This window comes from Prionailurus bengalensis, chromosome B4, assembly GCF_016509475.1.
Source record: "Prionailurus bengalensis isolate Pbe53 chromosome B4, Fcat_Pben_1.1_paternal_pri, whole genome shotgun sequence".
Classification (NCBI taxonomy): domain Eukaryota; kingdom Metazoa; phylum Chordata; class Mammalia; order Carnivora; family Felidae; genus Prionailurus; species Prionailurus bengalensis.
This window is the reverse complement of record NC_057358.1, coordinates 124,072,670-124,094,128: the sequence shown is the minus strand read 5'-3', so window position 1 is coordinate 124,094,128 and position 21,459 is coordinate 124,072,670. Positions and strand designations below refer to the sequence as shown.

The following is a 21,459-nucleotide window of genomic DNA, read 5'->3' as shown; positions in this document are numbered from 1 at the left end:
TATTTAGTTTCTCTGGCTGAATCTCACAGTCCAGAAAGGCAGAGAGAAGCTGGATGTAAGCACAGTAGGATCATTGGGCCTCAGAATGTAGCTCTGGAAGACATCTGTGAAGACTAACTCCTTCCTTCTACAAGAGGGAAGACAAAGGCCCAGGGGCCAGAAAAGAGATCCGTATGAGGACAATAAATGTAAATATCTCGATGCGTAATAGCAGTAAATGATAGGAGTGCCTGGGTGGCTCAGTCCGTTAAGTGTCCGACTCTTGATTTGGGGTTAGGTCATGATCTCATGGTTCATGAGTTCGAGCCCCTCATTGGGCTCTGCGCTGACAGTATGGAGCCTGCTTGGGATTCTCTCTCTCCCTCTCTCTCTGCCCTCCCTCACTTGTGCTTTCTCTCTCTCTCTAAAATAAATAAATAAACTTAAAAAATAGTAAATGATAATACATAACAATTATAAAGTCTTTATTAGGCCTACATTGCCTTTGTTAACTCTCAAAACCCGCATGTGAGACAATGATTATTACTACAATTACAATCCTCATTGAGCAGATGAGCAAACTGAGGCTCAGAGAGATTCAGTAACCTATCTAAGGCCACACAGCTAAGAGGTGGCAGAAACAAGATTTGAGCCTGACTTGAAATCCTGGCCCTTCCTCTCCTACCAACATTTTCCAAACTTCAGGTGATTGTGCTCTATGTACAGCAATGCACCACCTTCTCAATTTTTCATCATCTGTGTTTCTTCTGTCCTATGCATGACTTAACTGTTTCCTTAAATTGACTCATTTAAGGGGCGCCTGGGTGGCGCAGTCGGTTAAGCATCCGACTTCAGCCAGGTCACGATCTCGCGGTCCGTGAGTTTGAGCCCCTCGTCAGGCTCTGGGCTGATGGCTCGGAGCCTGGAGCCTGTTTCCGATTCTGTGTCTCCCTCGCTCTCTGCCCCTCCCCCGTTCATGCTCTGTCTCTCTCTGTCCCAAAAATAAATAAACGTTGAAAAAAAATTAAAAAAAAATTGACTCATTTAAAATTTATGTGTACTTTATAATACAAAGTGTATATCCTGGAGCGTCTGGGTGGCTCAGTGGGTTAAGCATCCAACTTTGGCTTAGGTCATAATCTCATGGTTTGCAAGTTCGAGCCCCATGTCGGGCTCTGTGCTGACAGCTCAGAGCCTGGAGCCTGCTTTGGACTCTGTGTGTGTCTCTCTCTCTGCCCCTCCCCTACTAGTACTCTGTCTCTCTTTCTCAAAAATAAACAGAAACATTAAAAATTGTAAAAAAAAAAAAAAAAGAAAGTGCATATCCTTATTGCTAATAGAATAAGCTATCTCCTATCTTAAAAAGAAGACGATTATACAAATATGTATGATTAGAACAATGTTACTCACTTCTGGGTAGCTTTTGTTACCTGCCTGCACGTGAAACTAAAACTTCTCATGCTGTGACTTAGTGTTACTTAATGCCATGGTCACAAACCTCCTAAACCATCTCATGTACAATCAGTAGTATGTGCTCTGTACTTAGGAAAGCACTGTCCTTTATCACTCTATTTCTCAGTCGTTGCCAATGGTAAGTGGAACAGATGGTCCCGGATGCTTAGAACTGGAAGAGATATTTGGACCTTCCGTCCTCTTACTCAGGGCAAGAATTTGTTGTATGTCATCCTTGACCAGTGTTCGAGTGAACTGAGAACACGTACTCATAATAAGTACTGGCTCATCATAAGCTTTATATAAATGTTGGCTGTTCATTGAAACCAAATGTTCACGCACGGAGTTGGCTCCAGAGGCAGCCTCATGTCGGCATTAAAGTCGTAGCCTCTGCCATGAGGCTGCCTGGGAGTAGCCCCCCATCCTCCTTAAACTACGTCTCTGTGCCCTTGAGCTGCAACAGCATCCCAGGTTAACCCTTTATTCTGCATGCCATCTGCTGAAAGAAAGGTCCCAGACCACCGCTGGGATGTTCGTTAGGGAAGGCATCTGCTCATATGACCATTCTAAACTTTCCCGCAATTTCAGCTTGAGAGGTTACACCTGAATGTGTTTCTGTTTTTATTTCAGTCAATCAAGTGTTGCTGTTCCTTCTGATTGTGACCCTCTGCGGAATTCTCTATAAGAAAGTTCATAAGGGGACCGTGCTCAGGAATGAAACAGGTATGCTGAGTGAAACAAGCTGGGCCCCAAAAGATAAGTACTGTGCGATTCCTCTTGTATGAGGGACTTGGATAGTCACAGTCACCCAGACAGAAAGTATGATGATGGTTGCCAGGAGCCAGGGGCGCGGGGATGCGGAGTTCTTGTTTAACGGGTAGAAGCTGCAGTTGTGTGAGTTTGTAAAAGTTTTGTAAGTTTGACAAGAATTATAGGGATGGGGCCGTGGTGACAGTAGTATGACAATGTGAATGTATTTAATACACCAACTGTGCATGTAAAAAATGCTTAAGATGATAAATCTGAAGTGTTTTTGACTACAATAATTTAAAAAAAAAAGAATGGAGCAGGTAAATAAGCATATAACCCATCAAGATGGGATGCCTGGGAATGTGATTTAAATGCGTTCCTTTGCTTCCTCTCAGTAGCTGGTTCAGAGACAGGCAACCATCTGGTCAGCTCCCAAGGACCTGCTGGTGAGAATATCCACCCAAGGCCAACTTTTCAATGATGTTCTACAGCGATCGGTGCTACTCAACCTTCAGCACATAGAAGAATCACAGTTAGGGTTTGTTAAAACACGATACTCGGACCCATCCCGAGAAATTTTGAGTCAGTAGATTTGGGGTGGGGCCTGAGGATTGCACGCACTTGTGATACGCTCCCAGTTGATGATGACGCTTGATTCTCAGACCACGCTTCGGGCGACTGGCTCTGTGTCCGTCCTTGGAGGCTCCCAATAATGCTGCTTATGCACATCACCTTCTGTCCCTTCTCCCCACTGGTTCATTCCCAGTGCGGCACCAATGGCCTCAGAACCCGCAGCTGAAAAAAGATCCTGCATTGACCCTATGTCCTCTTCCAGCTGTGCTCAGGACCCCGATTCCCCTCCTGAGGAGTGGGTTGCTTGAGATGACACCTTCACAACCTCTAAACACACAGAGTCATCCTTCACAGAAATTAAGAAGTACTGTAGTCTGTGTATTATATTTTTAAATGGATTCTTTATTTATAAAGATTTTATTTTTTTTTTATTTAAATTTTTTTTTTCAACGTTTATTTATTTTTGGGACAGAGAGAGACAGAGCATGAACGGGGGAGGGGCAGAGAGAGAGGGAGACACAGAATCGGAAACAGGCTCCAGGCTCCGAGCCATCAGCCCAGAGCCTGACGCGGGGCTCGAACTCCCGGACCGCGAGATCGTGACCTGGCCGAAGTCGGACGCTTAACCGACTGCGCCACCCAGGCGCCCCTATAAAGATTTTATTTTTAAGTAATCTCTACCCCCAATGCGGGGCTCCAACTTGCAACCCTGAGATCAAGAGTTGCACAAACCTTTGACTGAAACATCCAGGCACCCCTATTTTTAAATAATTGTAGTTTTATATAGTCTCGCAAATACATTTATGGAAAATACAGAAGAGAAAGATATTACCTGTAGCTATATCAGCCAAAGACAAATATAGTTAATATTTTGGTGCATTATATACATTCATTTCATACTTTTTTTTTTTTTTTTAAAGAGGTTTTAGGCACTGGACCCACAACAGTGAGAAAAACAATGTCTTACTCTCACAAAGCTGACTTATTTTAATTTAAAAATTCATTTAAGAAAAACAGTTAAGGGGAGCCTGGGTGGCTCAGTCCGTTAAGCATTTGATTCTTGATTTCTGCTCAGGTCGTGATCTCACAGTTCACAGGATAGAGCCCTGGTCAAGCTCTGTGCTGATAGTGTGGAGCCTGCTTGGGGTTCTCTCTCTCTCTCTCTCTCTCTCTCTCTCTCTCCCTCTCTCTGCCCTTCTTCCCCTCTCAAAAACAAATAAATATGCTAAAAAGAAAAACAGTTAAAAACACATAAAATCTGGTTTAAATAAACATAAGGAGCATCGGGAAAGAGAATGATTTCCACATAAAGATGTGCATACAGATTTGCCCAGGGCATCATTCTTTGTAGCCCCATTGGAAACAATCCACATGTAAATCAATCAGAGATGAGATAAAATGTAGTATATCCACACAATGGAGTGCTTTTCAACAATAAGAAGCAACAAACTACGAATGCCTGCTCCAGAAGTTGGATGTGGATAAAACTCTCAAAGATTATGCTAAATTAAAGAAGTCAGACCTGAAAGCCCACATATTATATGACTCCATTTAGAGAAGTTTCTAGAAAAGGTAAATCTATAGAGACAGAAAAGAGATCAGTGGTTGCCAGGGGCTGAGAGCCAGAGTGGATTGACTATAACCCAGCTTAAGGAAACTTTTCAGGGAAATGAACTTTTTTTTTTTTATTTGAGAGAGTGAGAGAGAGAGAGAGAGAGAGTGCAAGCAGGCAAGGGGAAGAGTGGGGGGGGAGGGGGAGAGAGAGAGAGAGAGAGAGAGAGAGAGAGAGAGGGAGAGAGAGAGAGAATCCCAAGCAGCCTCCACATCCAGCACGGAGCCCGACTCTGGGCTCAGTCCCACAATCTTGGGATCATGACCTGAGCCAAAATCAAGAGTTGGACACCCCACCAACTGAGCCAGCCAGGCACCCCTGGAAATGGTCCAAAGTGGCATTGTGGTAATGGTTGTGCAACTCTATCGATTTACTAAAAATCATGGAACTGTATACCTAAAAGAGGAAATTTTAAGAAATTCCCAATATTTGCAAATTTTAAGAAATCTGTATTAGTCAGCCTGGGCTGCCTTAAGAAAATACCACAGACTATGGGGTGCCTGGGTGGCTCAGTTGGTTAAGCTTCCGACTTCTGCTCAGGTCATCATCTCACGGTTCATGGGTTCAAGCCCTGAATCAGGCTCTGTGCTGACAGCTCAGAGCCTGGAGCCTGCTTTGGATTCTGTGTCTCCCTTTCTTTCTGCCCCTCCCCTGCTCACACTGTCTCTCTCTGTCTCTCAAAAATGAATAAACGTTGGAAAAAACTTTTTTAAAATATAAAAAAAGAAAATACCCCAGACTAGATGGCTTACAGAAAAGAAGTTTGATTTCTCACAGATCTGGAGGCTGGAGGTCCAGGATCTAGGCTCTGGCAGTGTTGGTTTCTTCCAAGGCTTCTCTTCCAGGCTCACAGTCAGCTGCCTTCTCTTCCCGTCCTCAGATGACTTTTTCTGTGTGTTCCCATCTCTGGCGTCTCTGCCTCTTCTTATAAGGACATCGGTCATACTGGATTAAGGCCCCACCCTAATGGCCTCAGTTTCACTTAATTACTCCTTATAGGTTCTGTCCTCAAATGCAGTCACATCCCAAGGTACTGGAGTTTAGTGCTTCCACATACAGATTTACACAATTCAGTCCTAATGATAGCTAAATTATGCCTCAATAGAGAAAGGAAGCGATACGAAGTCAAAAGTTGTCTGAACTTCCAGTTCTTGAGTCCTCACACTTCGCTCCCTGCCCATAAGCCAACACATTTCTTCTCTCCACAGAGAGAAACAAGTAGCTTTCATAGCAGCTGTTAAAACAAGTGTAAGGAAATGCACATCCTGGCCTATTAATCAACCATATACTGATAAACAAAGTATTTGGAACACCTCAATGGGTTCACTATCACATCTTTAACCCATTCAATGTTGAAAAGAATCAGTGTTATGAAATAACATTCAAAAGAGTATAATGTTGAGATGGAAAGACGTCCGTGATACGTTAAGTGGAAAAAGCAAGTTGTAGAAAACCATGAAAAGTATGATTTCATAATAACATGTGTAGGTGGTATATTTCCTTTTGGGACAACACAAAGAAGGATTTGAGAGGCGCACACCGCACGGGTGACAGAGATCTACCTTTGGAATGGGAGTAGAGAAGTCTGCAGAAAATCACCATGACTTACTGGAATTTGGGGCTGGAATTTTTTCAAGAAATGCATATCAATATTTTTAATAGACTGTGTTTTTAGAGCAGTTTTAGGCTCATAGCAAAATTGAATGGAAGGTACACAGCTTCCCCCCACTATTAACATCCCCCACCAGATGGTACGTTAGTTACAACTATTGAACCTACATGGACACATTATCACCCAATGTCCACAGTTTACATTAGGGTTCACTCTTGATGTTGTCCTTGGGTTCTGAGAAATGTATAAGGACATTAACCTACCATTATGGAATACAGAGCAGTTTCACTGCCCCGAAAAATCCTCGGTGCTTTGCCTATTCCATATTAATTTTTATATTTTCAAAAATAGTAATTCAAAGAATTGGTGTTATAAGGTAATTTCCAGAAACCCTGTGAAATCATTTGCTGAAGAAAGGCATGGTGCCATTTTGTGTATTTTTTTTTCCTTACATTTATTTATTTTTGCGAGACAGAGCACAAGTGGGGGAGGGGCAGAGAGAGAGGGAGACACAGAATCCAAAGCAGGCTCCAGGCTCTGAGCTGTCAGCACAGAGTCCGACGCGGGGCCCAAACTCACAAACCCTGGGATCGTGACCTGAGCCGAAGTCAGAGGCTTAACCGACTGACTTTGCACCCCCCCTTTTTTTTCTTTTACATTTATTTTTAAAATTATAATTTTTTTAGTTAATTTTTTTTATCTATTCATTTTTGAAAGACAGAACATAAGGGGCGCCTGGGTGGCTCAGTCGGTTAAGCGGCCGACTTCGGCTCGGGTCACGATCTCACAGTCCATGAGTTTGAGCCCCGCGTCGGGCTCTGTGCTGACCGCTCAGAGCCTGGAGCCTGTTTCAGATTCTGTGTCTCCATCTCTCTCTGACCCTCCCCCGTTCATGCTCTGTCTCTCTCTGTCTCAAAAATAAATAAACGTTAAAAAAAAAATTTAAAAAAAAAAAAAAAGAAAGAACATGAATTTGGGAGGGGCAGAGAGAGAGGGAGACACCAAATCTGAAGCAGGCTCCAGGCTCCAAGCCGTCAGCACAGAGCCGGATGCGGGCTCGAATTCACGAGATGTGAGATCATGACCTGTGCCGAAGTCAGACGCTTAATGGACTGAGCCACCCAGGAGCCCCTTGTGTATTCTGATAATGACATTCAATCTAATCTCCTGATAATTTTTGTGTGATTAGCTGGTGATTCACTCCTGGCCCATCTGAGGTGAGGCAAGTTTATATGCTTGGCTAAAACCAATCCTAATTTGAAATGGGATTCAGAGATTTGGCATGGGGAGAGCAGACATTTCACTTTTTCTAGAAATGGGCATGGTCTGGTAAGAGCTGCTTGTGGGAACGGACTAATGCAACATAATACATTTTCATTCCATACCACCATCAACATGATGTTTTCTAGAGATCGTATGGGCACCAAGCAGTTTCACATAGCCAGAGCTTTGGGTGAGTTGGCATAGGTACCAACTGGCACAGTGGGTGATTCCCAGAGAAGCTGCAAGGATGCCACATTGGTGTAGACTTTACAGTGGATAAATCTTTCCCAATCTTTCTCCAGTGTGTCTTCATCCATACTCTGTCCAGGGAAGACTTCTTGGCAAAGAGCGGTGTTTCTGGCTTAGGTTCGCTTCCCAGCTCCTCTGACCGGCAGAGTCTCCTAAGAAGCGTGGCAGTGTGACGTGTCTGCAGACTTGCTGTTTGATCTCTTGGGTGGCCCTCTTTCATGGGGACACCTTCCTCCTCCCTCATTCTGCCTATTTCCTGAGAGCCTGGTTCTGCCCCCAGCTTTTCAGCCCTTCTCTCTCTCTTTGCCCCTAGGAGTAGTCGGGGAATCATTCCTCCAGGGCCCTGTTCTGTACGATCGACACATCAGTTCAGCTCAGTCCAGCAAACTTTTATTAAGTGCCTCCTAGGTGCCAGACTCAGCAGGGAAAATATAATGAGTTCACAGTCTAGTGAAGGAGACAGACACATGAATAGATTCTTTCTGTGCAGTGTGGCAAATGTTCAAATAGAGGTATTTAAAAATTCACCCATCCATTCATCCCTCCCTCCAAAATGTATTGAGAATCTACTATGTTCCAGGCACTGTGCTAGCCGCAAATGAATAGACAGAGATGAACGAGATACTGTCTCGGCCCTCATAGGAGAGAAAGATAAAGCATGCAACCATATAAATTGCAATGCAGCTGGTCAGTCCACCCACAAACACGGACAAAGTGAGCGCCATGTAAGGAGCTGTTAAAGTCTTCCCAGAGGTTCTGATGTCTACACTGCATTTGGAATGAATGGGTAAAAGTTAGCCATGCAGGAAAGGATGGAAAGAGCATTCTGGGCATCTGGAACACTATGTGCAAAGGCACTGAGCAAAGGGACCACCCGGTGCAGTGTTCAGTATTTTGGTATCGCTGGAGTAGAAGGAGTCGAGGCTAAGGAAGTGAGTAGGGGCTGGATCATGAGGGACCTGTGTGCCAGGCAAGGGAAGGTGGCTCTACCTTACAGGAGCCACTGGAGAATGGTGAGCAGTGAAGAAATAGAGTCAAATTTGCATTCGGGGCAGTTCACTTCACTGCCTGCAGGCAACATGCCGCATGATTAGGGAACCTCCCCAAAATGACAGTTGAGTCCAAAAGGAATAATCCCTTAAGAAATATTTTCCTTTTTGTTTATAAAAGTAGCCATGGTTGGGGCACCTGGGTGGCTCAGTCGGTTAAGGGTCCGACTTCAGCTCAGGTCATGATCTCACAGTTTGTGGGATCGAACCCTGCAGCCGGCTCTGTGCTGACAGCTCAGAGCCTGGAGCCTGCTTCAGATCTGTGTCTCCCTGTCTCTCTCTGCCCCTCCCCTGCTTGTGCTCTCTCTCTCTCTCAAAAATAAACAAATATTAAAAAAAAAAAAAGTATCCATGGTTGCTTTAGAGAATTTGGAAAATATAAGAAATGCAAATAAGGAAATTGAAATCACTCATAATTCCATAAACAGATGTAGATCCATTTGAAAATATGTATGTATGTGTATATCCCATTGGGATCATACACCAGAGGAGATTCCTGTGGTGATTTTGTGTATCAAATACTAGAGAGAAATTTTGTATTCTTTCCCCCCCTTAATGTGGTATTATGAGCATTCTCTTGTGCCAGTAAGTATACTGTGAAAACAGAATTATTCTCGTGGTGGACATTTCAGACGTGGTGGCCAGCCTGGGGAAGAGAGACAGGAGAAGGGAGAGGCCCTTCAATGTTTCTTAAGCTACATAAAGCACAGTACCTGGTGGTTAGTTCATATATTTGTTGGATTAAATATCAGCTAGAACTGCCCCGCGTCTGAGTGGTACTTACCTGTCAAGAGAGCTTTAAGTAAAAACCAGAAGGGCATCTGAGAGTGGCCACTCTTCATACTGATTATTATTATCTTTCATACCGGAAAATTGTATTGCAATGCCAAAATAAGATGTTACGACACTGGTATTTTACATCACAGCCACAGCTCAAAAGAACAATCAATTATTCATCTTGTGCATTAGTCATGCTCTTTCATTTCACCACCTTTCTCTTGCTGTCGACTTTTGAGAGACTTGACTAGAGGGCGGAGAGGAGAAGGAAGATCACAAGCAGTAGCTTTTACAGCAGCATTGCAGGAAAACATTCCAATTTAGGAAGGAGTTGAGAACTGTCGGATCAAATGAGACTTTCCAGTTCTTCACATATTTTTCAACTGTGTCTATGTGTGTCCGACTGGCTTCTGTAAAAGAGCTCCAAAACCATAGTGACTGAAGCAAAATAGAAGTTCATTTTCTCTCTCAAGTGAATGAATGTGTGTCATTCCACACAATGATGTGCCATTTCCACGGCATCCAGATCAAGGTTCCTTCTGTGTTAGGGTTTCGGTGTCCTCCACAGGTAGCTTCCAAGTAGTGGTCCAAGATGGCTGCCCTAACTTCTGTCATCATATCTACATTCCAGCCAATGGGAATGGGGCCAGGGGAAGGGGAGGGTAGCACGTTGCTTTCAAAGGCAAATCCAGTAATCACACACATACTTGCACTAACCTTCCGTTGGTCATAACTTGATCATGCACACTTGCTAGGGAGTCTCAGAAATCTGTTCTTAGTGGTTGGCTAGATGCCAGCTAAAATTAAAACTCGAATGTTGTATTTCTTCCCCCTGCCCCACCCCATGTTCTATTTCTGAAAGAAGAAGAGACTGGATGTTGGAGAATGGTTGGCAGTCTCTTCCACACTATGCCGTCTTCCCCCAGGAGTGTGGGAGACAATTTGAACTGGTTCTACTATGAATTTCCTTCATGTTCTAAGACAGTGATTGTGATGTTTCCAGACGATGACTCTGAGGCTCCTGAGGAAATGGAGGATGAGATTCCTGTGGTGATCTGTGCCGCTGCAGGGAGAATGGGTGCCGCCATGGCTGCCATCAATAGCATCTACAGCAACACCGATGCCAACATTCTGTTCTATGTCGTTGGACTCCGGAACACTCTGTCTCGAATCCGGTAATTTGTGTACTATCGACTTGGGAGTTTTCAACTTTCTCTTCATCTTCCTTATCTTTCTTTAAATGCATTTCCTTCTGTTTTGGGCTTGATGAATGTCATTTGAATTAATGAGGGGATGACCTGAGATTTACTGGGTGACCTGATGAATGTGTGGTATAGCTAAGGAAGTTTCCGGCAAAGTCTCATTAATCTGGTTGGGCATTGCATCATTCTGCTGAAGTGAATTGGCTAATGACCTAAAGAACTACAAGCCTTAGGCAGGTTGTGTGTAAATCTCTCTCTATTTTTTAAATATTTATTTGTTTCCAGAGAGAGCATGTGCATGAGAGCAGGAGCAGAGAGGCAGAGAGAGAGGAGAAGAGAAAATCCCAAGCAGGCTCCACATTGTCAGCACAGAGCCCAAAATGGGACTCGATCTCACAAACTGTGAGATCATGATCTGAGCTGAAGTCAAGAGTCCAATGCTTAACCAACTGAGCCACCCAGGCGCCCCGGAAGTCTTTCTAAAACGGTTTATCTTGGGGTGCCTGGGTGGCTCAGTCAGTTGAGTGTCCAACTCTTGATTTGGGCTCAGGTCGTGATCCCAAGGTTGTGTTGGGCTCTGCATTGAGTGTGGAGCCTGCTTTGATTCTCTCTCTCTCCTTCTGCCCTTCTCCTCTGCCTCGCTCTCTCTCTAAAATTAAAAAAAAAACAAAAAACAGATGGGGGGCACCTGGGTGTCTCAGTCGGTTAAGTGTCCAACTCCTGATTTTGGTTCAGGTCATGATCTCATGGTTGTGAGATATTGCCCTCTGTTGGGCTCAGCACTGGGCATGGAGCCTGCTTGAGATTCTCTCTCTCCCTCTCCCTCCGCCCCTCCCCCACACGCGTGCGTGTGCACGCCCTCTCTCTCTGAAAAAAAACAAAACAAAACAAAAAATTAACAGTTTCTGCTTTCTTAACCTGGGAGGATATTAATATAGTATCATTTTAATATGACCCAGAATGATCACTAATTATAACTTTTGAACTGCAAAGTGATCTCTTTCCTATCTCACACAACACACTACAAAGTAAGTTGGAAACGGAGTTAGAAGAAATAAACAGAAAATCAAATTTTAAATTACTATTAAAAAGCAGGATAATTATATAATTTTGCTATGGAAAGTGATTCTGTGAGCCCACAAATCACAAGGAAAAAAATGGACGGATTTGGCTGCATAACATTTAAAAATTTTTAAATGATGAAAAACACTGTAAGTGAAATTAATCACACAATAAATTACACAAAACATTTTCAACATGTATTACAGACAAAGGATTACTATCCAAAGAATATAAAGAATTCTTACAAAAAACTTTTAAACATATAAGCATCGGGTAGTAAAATGCGCATACAATACAGACAAGTCACGGAAGAAAAATACAAATGGTCAACAAACATGAAAAAGTATTCTGTGTTACTAATAGGGAAATGCAAATTAAAACAACAGTGACATAATTTTTCACTCATCAAGATGGTAAAAATTAATAGGACAACAATATCCAGTGCAGGAAAATAGACACACTTATTCCTTGTTTCAATAATGTATACTTCGGGGCGCCTGGGTGAGCTTCCGACTTCGGCTCAGGTCACGATCTCGCAGTCTGTGAGTTCCAGCCCCGAGTCGGGCTCTGTGCTGACAGCTCAGAGCCTGCAGCCTGTTTCGGATTCTGTGTCTCCCTCTCTCTCTGCCCCTCCCCCACTCATGCTCTCTCTCTGTCGAAAATAAATAAACATTAAGAAAATTTTTCAAATAATGTACGCTTCGTAAATTGGCAAAAAGAAGGCAATGTGTGTATACTGACAAAGAAGATCCTCGGGACATGCTGTTATGTGAAGATGAAAGTTTCACTACGTCTCATATAGTGTGAACCATTTTATGAATGTCTTAAGCCATCCGGGCTGCTGTAATAGAATGCCACAGACCCGGTGGCTTGTGAAAACAGAAAAGTATTTCTCACGGTTCTGGTGGCTGTGAAGCCCAAGCTCTTAGGCATCGGCTGATTCCATGCCTGGGAAGGGCCTGCTTCCTGGTTCATGGAGGACTGCGTCTTTGCTGCGTCCTCCCGTGGTGGGAGGGGTAGAGGCGTTCACTGGGGTCTCTTTTATGAGGGCACTCATCGCATTCCTGAAGGCTCCGCGCTCATGACCTAATCACCTTCTGAAGGCCACACCTCCAAATGCCATCCCACTGGGGATTAGGTTTCAACGAATGAATTTGGGGGGAGGGGGCCATAAACATTCACCTTGTAGCTTTAAACAATAAAAAAACTGGGGGTGCCTGGGTGGCTCAGTCGATTGAGCACCCGACTTCGGCTCAGGTCATGATCTCACAGTTTGTGGGTTCAAGCCCTGCATCAGGCTGGCTGCTGTCAGCACAGAGCCCACTTCAGGTCTTCTGTTCCCCTCTATCTGTCCCTTTCCTGCTCATGCTCTCTCTCTGTCTCAAAAATAAATAAATAAATAAATAAATAAATAAATAAATAAATTTTTTTTAAAGAATCAAAAAACCAAGGGCACCGGGCTAGCTCAGTCAGTAGAGCACGTGACTCTTGATCTCGGGGTTGTGATTTTGAGCCCCATGTTGGGTGTAGAGATTACTTAAAAACAAAATCTCAAAAAAAAAAAAAACCATAAATGTGTACATGTACATATATGTGTTTCTGCAAAGAAAAAGACCCAAAAGATCTCCATCTGCCAGCAGTGACTGTCTCTGGGGAGGATGGATGGATTGGGGAGAGCAGTGATGACGGGAAGTTCAAGGTATTTCTAGTGTTATTTCCATTATTCAGAAGGAGAATGTATTTATTTTTTAAGTTTACTTATTTTTAGTAACCTCTACACCCAACATGGGGCTTGAACTCATGACCCCAAGATCAAGAGTCATATGCTTTTCCGACCGTGCCAGGCAGGCCCCTGAAGATGTTATTTATGCATGACTTTTACAATGCGATTTTTAGGTCTTGGCACCATTAGGAGATACTGAGATGTGGCTGACACTCACTCCTAATCTAAATGGTCTTTGGCTCCTGTGGGTCTTGAGGGCTTATGTACACGTTCTAGATTTTCTGTCTCATTTCTCTTCTTCTCATTTATTTTGCAGATTTTTCACTTAGCCTGCTGTTAACAGCCCTGTAATTATCTATGGGTATGAAAAGCAGATAACCAAGCCCCACAGGGTGGCTTGTGTCATATGGTCTGAGCAAGGGTTTGTGCTCGAACAGAAGGGCATCGGCTCCAGGGCTTGATGACATCTGAGGAGAGACTGTTTCCCAGCTCTTGGTTGTTGAGTCCACTAGACCGTTTTAAATTATTCAAAACAAAACAAAACAAAACTTTCTTTTCAGTGAAGTATAATACAAAAACAGAAAATTGCATAAATTCTGCGTGCAGTTTAGTGAGTCATCACAAGTAAACATACCCATGTAACAACCACCACCCAATGTGGTATGGTCAGGGTTTTTTTTTTTTTTTTTTTTTTTAATGTTTATTTCTTTTCTTTGAGAGAAAGAGAGAGATTTTGAGCAGGGGAGGGACAGAGAAAGAGGGAGACACAGATTCCCAAGCAGGCTCCCTACTGTCAGCCCACATCATGACCTGAGCCGAAATCAAGAATCAGACACTTGAGGTGCCTGGGTGGCTCAGTCAGTTAAGCGCCTGACCTCACCTGAGTTTACGATCTCACGGCTTGTGAGTTTGAGCCCTGCGTTGGACTCTGTGCGGACAGCTCAGAGCCCGGAGCCTGCTTCGGGTTCTGTGTCTCCCTCTCTCTCTGCACCCCGCCCCCGCCCCATGCCTCGTGCTCTCTCAAAAATAAATAAGCATTAAAAAAAAAAAAAGAGTTGGGGCACCTGGGTGGCTCAGTCAGTTGAGTGTCCGACTTCAGCTCAGGTTACGATCTCACGGTCTGTGAGTTCAAGCCCTGCATCGGGCTCTGTGCTGACAGCTCAGAGGCCGGAGCCTGCTTCAGATTCTGTGTCTCCCTCTCTCTCTGCCCCTCCCCTGCTCACATTCTATCTCTCTTTCTCTCAAAAATAAATAAACATTAAAAAAAAAAAGAGTTGGACGGTTAACCGACCAAGCCACACAGCCGCCCCAGTATGGTCAGTCTTTTTAACTTTGCCATCCTGATAGGTGTCCAGGGCTATCTCATCATGGTTTAACTTGAGATTCCTTCATTTTAAATGAGATTGAGCACTTTTTAAAAAAAAAAATTTAAATGTTCTTTTTTAAATGTTTATCTTTGACAGAGAGAGAGAGAGAGAGCACAAGTAGGGGAGGGGCAGAGAGAGAGAGAGACACAGAATCTGAAGCAGATTCCAGGCTCTCAGCTGTCAGCACAGAGCCTGACAGGAGGCTTGAACCCACAAACTGCGTGATCATTACCTGAGCCTAGTCAGATGCTTCACTGACTTAGCCACCCAGGTCCCCCCACCGCCCAGCACTTTTTTTCACACATTTCTTGGCTACTTAGATTTGCGCGTTCAAGTCTCTTGCCAGTTTTTCAGTAGGGTTGTCTATCTTTTTCTTATTGACATGACTTCTCCCCCCCTCCGGATTTGAAATATAATTAACATATAACATTGTGTAAATGGCTGCTTTTTATGGTTCAAATTTTGCAGATCTAAATTTTGTTCCAGGGATTGATTTGTCAACTTTTGAGCAACAACAGATGCTACCATGTGTGGCTTTGGTCATTAACAATTGTTTTGAGATAATTTCTGCCAAGAATTGTATCATGAATTGGATAAAAGATAGTCGCAGACTGTGTGCGACTGAGCAGACATGGGGGGGAGAGGGTCGGGGGGAGGGAGGAGGGGAAGGCAGGAAGCGAGGAAAGGTCGGGAACATGGAGAGACAGAGACAAAGAGGCCAGGATCACTTCAAATCGTCCTTGGAGTGGAAATAGCAGAGGAAGAAGGCAGGTAGGAGATCCAGGATGTCCTGCTTCATCTGTTGACAAAATCTGGTAACCCCGTGGCAAACAGGGACCAGGACCCGCAGATGCTTTGTAAGGAAGAAGGAACACATTTTGTTCTCCCGGTTTCCTGTGGAGATTATGTGGATCTGGGGAGCTATTTGGTTATTACTGTTTTGCTTCATTTCCTTTGCAGAGTTACGTGAATTAAAGAAAAAAGAGAGGAAAGATCGGAAGCCAGACCAGATGGGGGGAAAAAAATCAGAAGGTTTTATAGACTAAACTCTACTAAAGTTATACACATTTTATTTGTAACTTTCGAAAGAGGCCACAGATCAACTCTGAGGCAATAGGGAAATTGAGGCAAAAGGTTGGAGGTGTATATGCTAGAGGTGTTTTTTGTTTGTTTGTTGTCATCTCTTTAGAAAATGGATTGAACATTCTAAACTAAGAGAAATAAACTTTAAAATCGTGGAATTCAACCCGATAGTCCTCAAGGGGAAGGTCAGACCGGACTCATCAAGGCCAGAATTGCTCCAGCCTGTGAGTAGGAATCGCGCACGTGCTGGGGACAGTCTTCGGTGAGACCCTTGCTCAGTGGGGAGCACTGGCCACTGGGATGCAGACAGAATATTTTTGAAGCAGTGTCAGATCTCCACCAAGGTCTGCTTATTTATAATTTATAAGTCACCTGCTCCGGAAGGATTTAAGATGGTTCACATAAATAAAATGAAGCTATTCAAGCAGAAATGAAGCATAAGAAAACGTAGGATGCATTTCTGTGTGTGAATATGCCTGTAGAGGTTGGGGGTAGGGGCCAAATAGTGAGGCCAGGAAAAGTATTCCCAACCGACAGCGTGTTATGTGTGCTGTAATTGGACGTTGAATTTAGCCCAAGTATCCCGGCAGCTAAGGAAAACCAGTAGCGTGATAGATGATATACCTCATAGTGTCAACTAAGGTAATATTTTCAGGAGACACTGCTTTTTTTCCCTAGAATTGGGAATCTTAAGGTATTTTACTGCAAGAGTTCTTATTAAAGGGACTCTCTTGCATGAAGAGTAGTATTGATGGCAGGTTCACAGAAAATGCAGCTGCTTTCTGCATATGCTTGTTACATCCGTCCTTGAAAATGTACTGAATTCTATGCCCTCTAATGACATTATCTTTCCCCAGTTCCTTATATTTATTGTCAGAGTGTGAGCTGAGCTAGAACTTTGGGTTCGATGGTGTTATGGCTAATGAAACCATATGACTCTCACCCTCAGCTCATGCTTGTCTGACTTTTTTCTGGTCCAGGGAGCTAAGAGGTTGAGCTCGTGGTTGGGATGATGCCCCTGTGCCCCTGTGTCCTGTGTGCGTGTGTGTGTGTGTGTGTGTGTGTGTGTAAGGCTGATTTAGTTGACGGTAATCAAATTACTAGTATAGAGGAGGGCAGGCACTTTGTGTCCTAAAAGATTGACCAGGAAGCCTCCGTGACTCCCAGTACAGCGGCTCATGGAGACCCAAGTCATGTCACAGTCTCGGCAGATGAGGGTTTGGGTCTGGAAGGGCACTGATGGGCCAGCATCAGCTGCAGCCCGGGGCCCGGATAACTTGGAACCAGGAAGCTGCAGCGAGGCATCTTTACGGACTGTTTTATTTTGCTCCACACCTGGAGCGGAACTGAGGCCATGGTCAAAGCCACCCCCATAAAAGCACTAGAAGACACTGAGCCATATGCCTCTTCCCCACCATCACTTTTTTTTCTGTTGTTTTAACAGCTGAACTTTGTCCGCTTTTATCTCCCTCTGCTTATCCATCAACATGAGAAAGTCATCTATTTGGACGATGACGTAATCGTACAAGGTATACACGCCGACTGCCAAGAACGCTCGGAAAAGGAGCAGCCGATAAGTAGAATAACTGTCTATCTCCTTCAGTTTCCAAGTAGCTAGATGCCCACCGACTGTGACTGCGTATTCAAGATGGGAGAACAGTATTGTTATAAATTTGGGGATGTTTTGAAAACGGGGGTTGATAACTCACTTCCCTGGACAGTCCAGTTGACTGAGAGCCACTCTCTGACTGTTGAAGTCGGTAATAAATAGCTCAGTAGCCTCTCCTTTCTCTGCATCCCTAAAATGTAGAGGAATAAAGTCTCCCTCACGACATTCTTAAAAGTGAGCTACGTTTTGGTGTCTAAGTGTTGCTCTCTCTTTCTCTCTCTCTTTCACATGCAAATAAGCTAAGCACTGGTGTGGTCTCTACATGGCAACGGAAGTAAAGACATTTAGCCAGTGCCGATCTGACCTTATCATCAAGTGGCCTTCTGAATTGAGACAAACTATGTTATTAAGTAAATCGCCAGGCCACTCGAAATTGAGATCACATACTTTTCCTCCATAGCAAAATCAGGGACTCTTGGACAGTCTAAGGCTCTATCTAGCTCAAAACCAAATGCTATAATATTTAAGCCACTGGTGTTTTCTGAATTCAGGTGACATCCAGGAACTCTATGACACCACTTTGGCCCTGGGCCACGCGGCAGCTTTTTCGGATGACTGCGATTTGCCCTCCGCTCAGGACATGAACAGATTTGTGGGGCTGCAGGTGGGCTCGCTGGCGTGGAGGTCCTGGCTTCGCTCTGCTGTTCCCTTCCCTTCCCCTCCCTTCCCCACAATGCACAATCATCTAACCTTGGAGCGCAGCACAGGGCCCGGGCTGTCCGTTCGGCCCCAGCTCCGTGTGTACCGACTCTGGGGCAAGTTAGCCCTGCAAGTCTTTCTCTGCCTGTCTGACACATGGCAACAACGGTACCTGTTTCATTTGGTTTTTGTGAGCTGTGATGAAATCACACGATGCCAGAGCTCCAGCCTGCAGTAATGCTCCAGAAGTGACAGGTGTTACCTAAGTGGCTGCAACCACCCCTGTCCGAGATGGGGTTTCCTGTAAGACAGTCCCTGGACTTTTGGTCCTGTTGTCAGAGTTTTGATCATTGCTTTTTGTGTGTGTGTGTGTGTTTTCCTTTCAACAGAGGAAAATACTGATTTTGCTCAAGGGTAAAGAGCAACTTACCCTGGTGGAAATGAGGGAAGTCGAACCTGTCTGTAATACTGAAACTAAAAGGATGGCTTTAAAATACAAGGTGTTATTAAGAATCAAATGCTGTTCTTTAAACAAAGTTCCAGGACATCATTTTAGACATGTTGACAGTAGAGGTGTGACATACTTTGAGGCCTAGGACCTTAGTCAACAGGTTGGCTCCACCCCTTAGTAGGTTTGCAGCCCTGGGCAAGTGCGTGGCCGTGCGGTTCTCCCTCGGTTGTCAGAGGTAATAACAGTACTTCCCTCGTAGAGTTATGGTGAGAATTAAATTAGTTAATACGTGTAAAGTGACTGTGCGATTAACGAGGTAATGTGTGCAAAGTTCCTAGAACAGAGGCTGGCACATGGAAACTGCTCGAGCGTGTCCATGATTTCCATGTTGCGCTTGGGCATCGCACTGAGCTTGAGGTGGATTGTGACAGCCTGTGTGGGTGGAACAGTAACGTCCCGCCTCATATCACAGCCACTCCACAACCACCCATGTGCTTACCATGGTGCTGGCACTGTTTTAGGTACCAGCAGTACAGTAAACAAAACTGAAATGCCTGCCTTTGTGAAGTTTACATGTTAGTGGGAAAAGACAGTAAACAAAATATTTAACAGAGGCTCAGGATGCAGGTTGGGTTGTATTTTAAATTGGGTGATCAGGGAAGGCTCCCCTGACATGGTGTCGCTGAGCCTGCACGTAAAAGAAGTCAGGGGATTAGCTCAGCAGATATTTAGGGGGAAAGCATTCCAAGAAGAGGTAACAGCAAGTGCAAAGGTCCTGAAGCAGGAGTGTGTCTTTCTTTTATTGCAGGAGCAAGGAGGTCAGGGTGGCAGAGGGAACCGGCGTGAGAATAGGCGAGAAAGGTCATGGCGCTGGGGGCAGATGGCCTAGGGCACGGCAACACATCTTAGGAACTCTGGCTTTTACTGAGACGGAAAGCCACTGGAGAGGCTTTGAGCAGATGAATAACATAGAGACAGAGTGAAGTTGACAAGGGTGGAAGCAGGGACAGTTTAGGAGGGGCTCGCGGACGTCCTGTGAGTGGGGATTACAGCCCAGACCGGGAAGGCTGCAGCATAGGCAGTGGTTGGCTTATGGATATATTTTGGGAGATGAGACAAACAGGACTTGCTGGCAGATTTGGATGCAAAGTGAGTGTGAAGGAGCCACGGAGGACGTAATGGCCCTGGGTTTTTTGCCCAAGTAACTGGAAGAATAGTGTTGCCGGTAACTGAGGTAGGCAGGTTGTGGGGAAGCGAGTTCCGGCCAGGATCAGGATCAGTTTTTGGATGTAAGTAGAGCTGCCTTGTTAAGCATCCAGAAGGAGACGCAGTATCTGCCAACAGATGTAACAGGCTTTGGGAATCCAGAGGAGAGGTCAAGGCTGGCTGCACAGATAGTATTTTGGGCCTCGAGACCGGATGAGGCTGTCTGGGGAGCTCGTACTAGAGACAGGAACAGGTGCAGGCAAGGAGACTAGGGGGCACTCAGCCCTTCGAGGTTGGGGAAACACGAAAAACAGCAAAGGACACTAAGAAATGGCTTGTGACACAGGAGGAAACCCAGAAACGCTGCCCAGTGGTTTCCAGAAAATGATCGTTTTCCAGAAACAAAAGATGTGTTGGTCAAGGGCATATCCTGTTCCTTTACAGAATACATACATGGGCTATCTGGACTATAGGAAGAAGACCATAAAAGACCTTGGCATAAGCCCCAGCACGTGCTCTTTCAATCCCGGCGTGATTGTCGCCAACATGACGGAATGGAAGCATCAACGTATCACCAAACAACTGGAGAAATGGATGCAAAAAAATGTGGAGTAGGTGTAAACCCTTCTACCATTTTCCTTGCTTGGGGACAAAATTGCGTAATTAATTTTCTATGCATATCTCAGGGGTTAGAAATATTTCATAGACATCTTAGATCAGATTTGCTTACAGAGGCATGGGTGAGAAAGAATGGGGACAGCAGACGAAAATCTGTCCCCAAACGGTATGTCAGTGGAACCGAGATCCTGCACAATCTCATCATACATTTTTTCTAATGAATTCGTAATGTGACTTTAAGTCTTCTCCCAGAATCCTAGTGAACCTTTTCCACTGAAAACCATTTCTCAGTTGAGTTTCTTCCTACATAATTTGTTTTGAAGAATTATTTTTATAAACTCTGGGGTGCCTGGGTGGCTCACTCGGTTGGGCATCCAACTCTTGATTTCAGCTCAGGTCATGATCTCACAGTTTTGTGAGTTCGAGCCCCACGTCAGGCTCTGTGCTGACAGAGTGGACCTGCTTGAGATTCCCCCTCTCTCTCTGCCCCTCCCCCACTCGCACTCTCTGTCTCTCAAAATAAATAAACTTAAAAAGAATTATTTTATGGGGCGCCTGGGTGGCTCAGTCGGTTGAGCGTCCGACTTCAGCTCAGGTCACGATCTCGCGGTCCGCAAGTCCGAGCCCCGCGTCGGGCTCTGGGCTGATGGCTCAGAGCCTGGAGCCTGCTTCCGATTCTGTGTCTCCCTCTCTCTCTGACCCTCCCCTGTTCATGCTGTGTCTCTCTCTGTCTCAAAAATAAATAAATGTTTAAAAAAAATTTTTAAAAAAAAAGAATTATTTTATAAACTCAACTTTGGTTTTGGAAGTTGAGTTTTTAAAAATGTATCATTTTTCATCATCCAAGTTTTAAAATATGGGGGGAAAAACCCCTCTAACACAACCACAATTATCATCTCACTGTATTTCCTGTTCGTCTTTTCTATCTGGATATTTTCAATACCACCCTAACTTTGAATTTGTGATAAAGTTATTCTAAATAATGTAGGATCAGAATTTGATCTTCAGTATTTGCCATTAAAAAAGGATAAAAGCGAAAATGGTAAAATGCAACGCTGTAAATCTAGGTGGATGGTATGGGGTTCATGGTACCCTTCTTACAATTCTGTGTTGTCTGACAATT

General features: G+C 44.4%; 1 protein-coding gene across 1 annotated transcript in view; it reads left to right on the top strand.

The window, feature by feature from the left end:
* The window catches only part of GLT8D2 (glycosyltransferase 8 domain containing 2), a 46,244-nt gene that overhangs the window by 20,284 nt on the left and 4,501 nt on the right, over positions 1 to 21,459 (top strand). The window contains exons 3-8 of the mRNA XM_043562360.1: positions 2,062 to 2,154; positions 10,320 to 10,491; positions 15,860 to 15,977; positions 17,198 to 17,282; positions 17,914 to 18,026; positions 20,163 to 20,329. Coding sequence (XP_043418295.1) covers positions 2,062 to 2,154; positions 10,320 to 10,491; positions 15,860 to 15,977; positions 17,198 to 17,282; positions 17,914 to 18,026; positions 20,163 to 20,329 — 748 coding nt within the window. The remainder of the gene's footprint in view (positions 1 to 2,061; positions 2,155 to 10,319; positions 10,492 to 15,859; positions 15,978 to 17,197; positions 17,283 to 17,913; positions 18,027 to 20,162; positions 20,330 to 21,459) is intronic.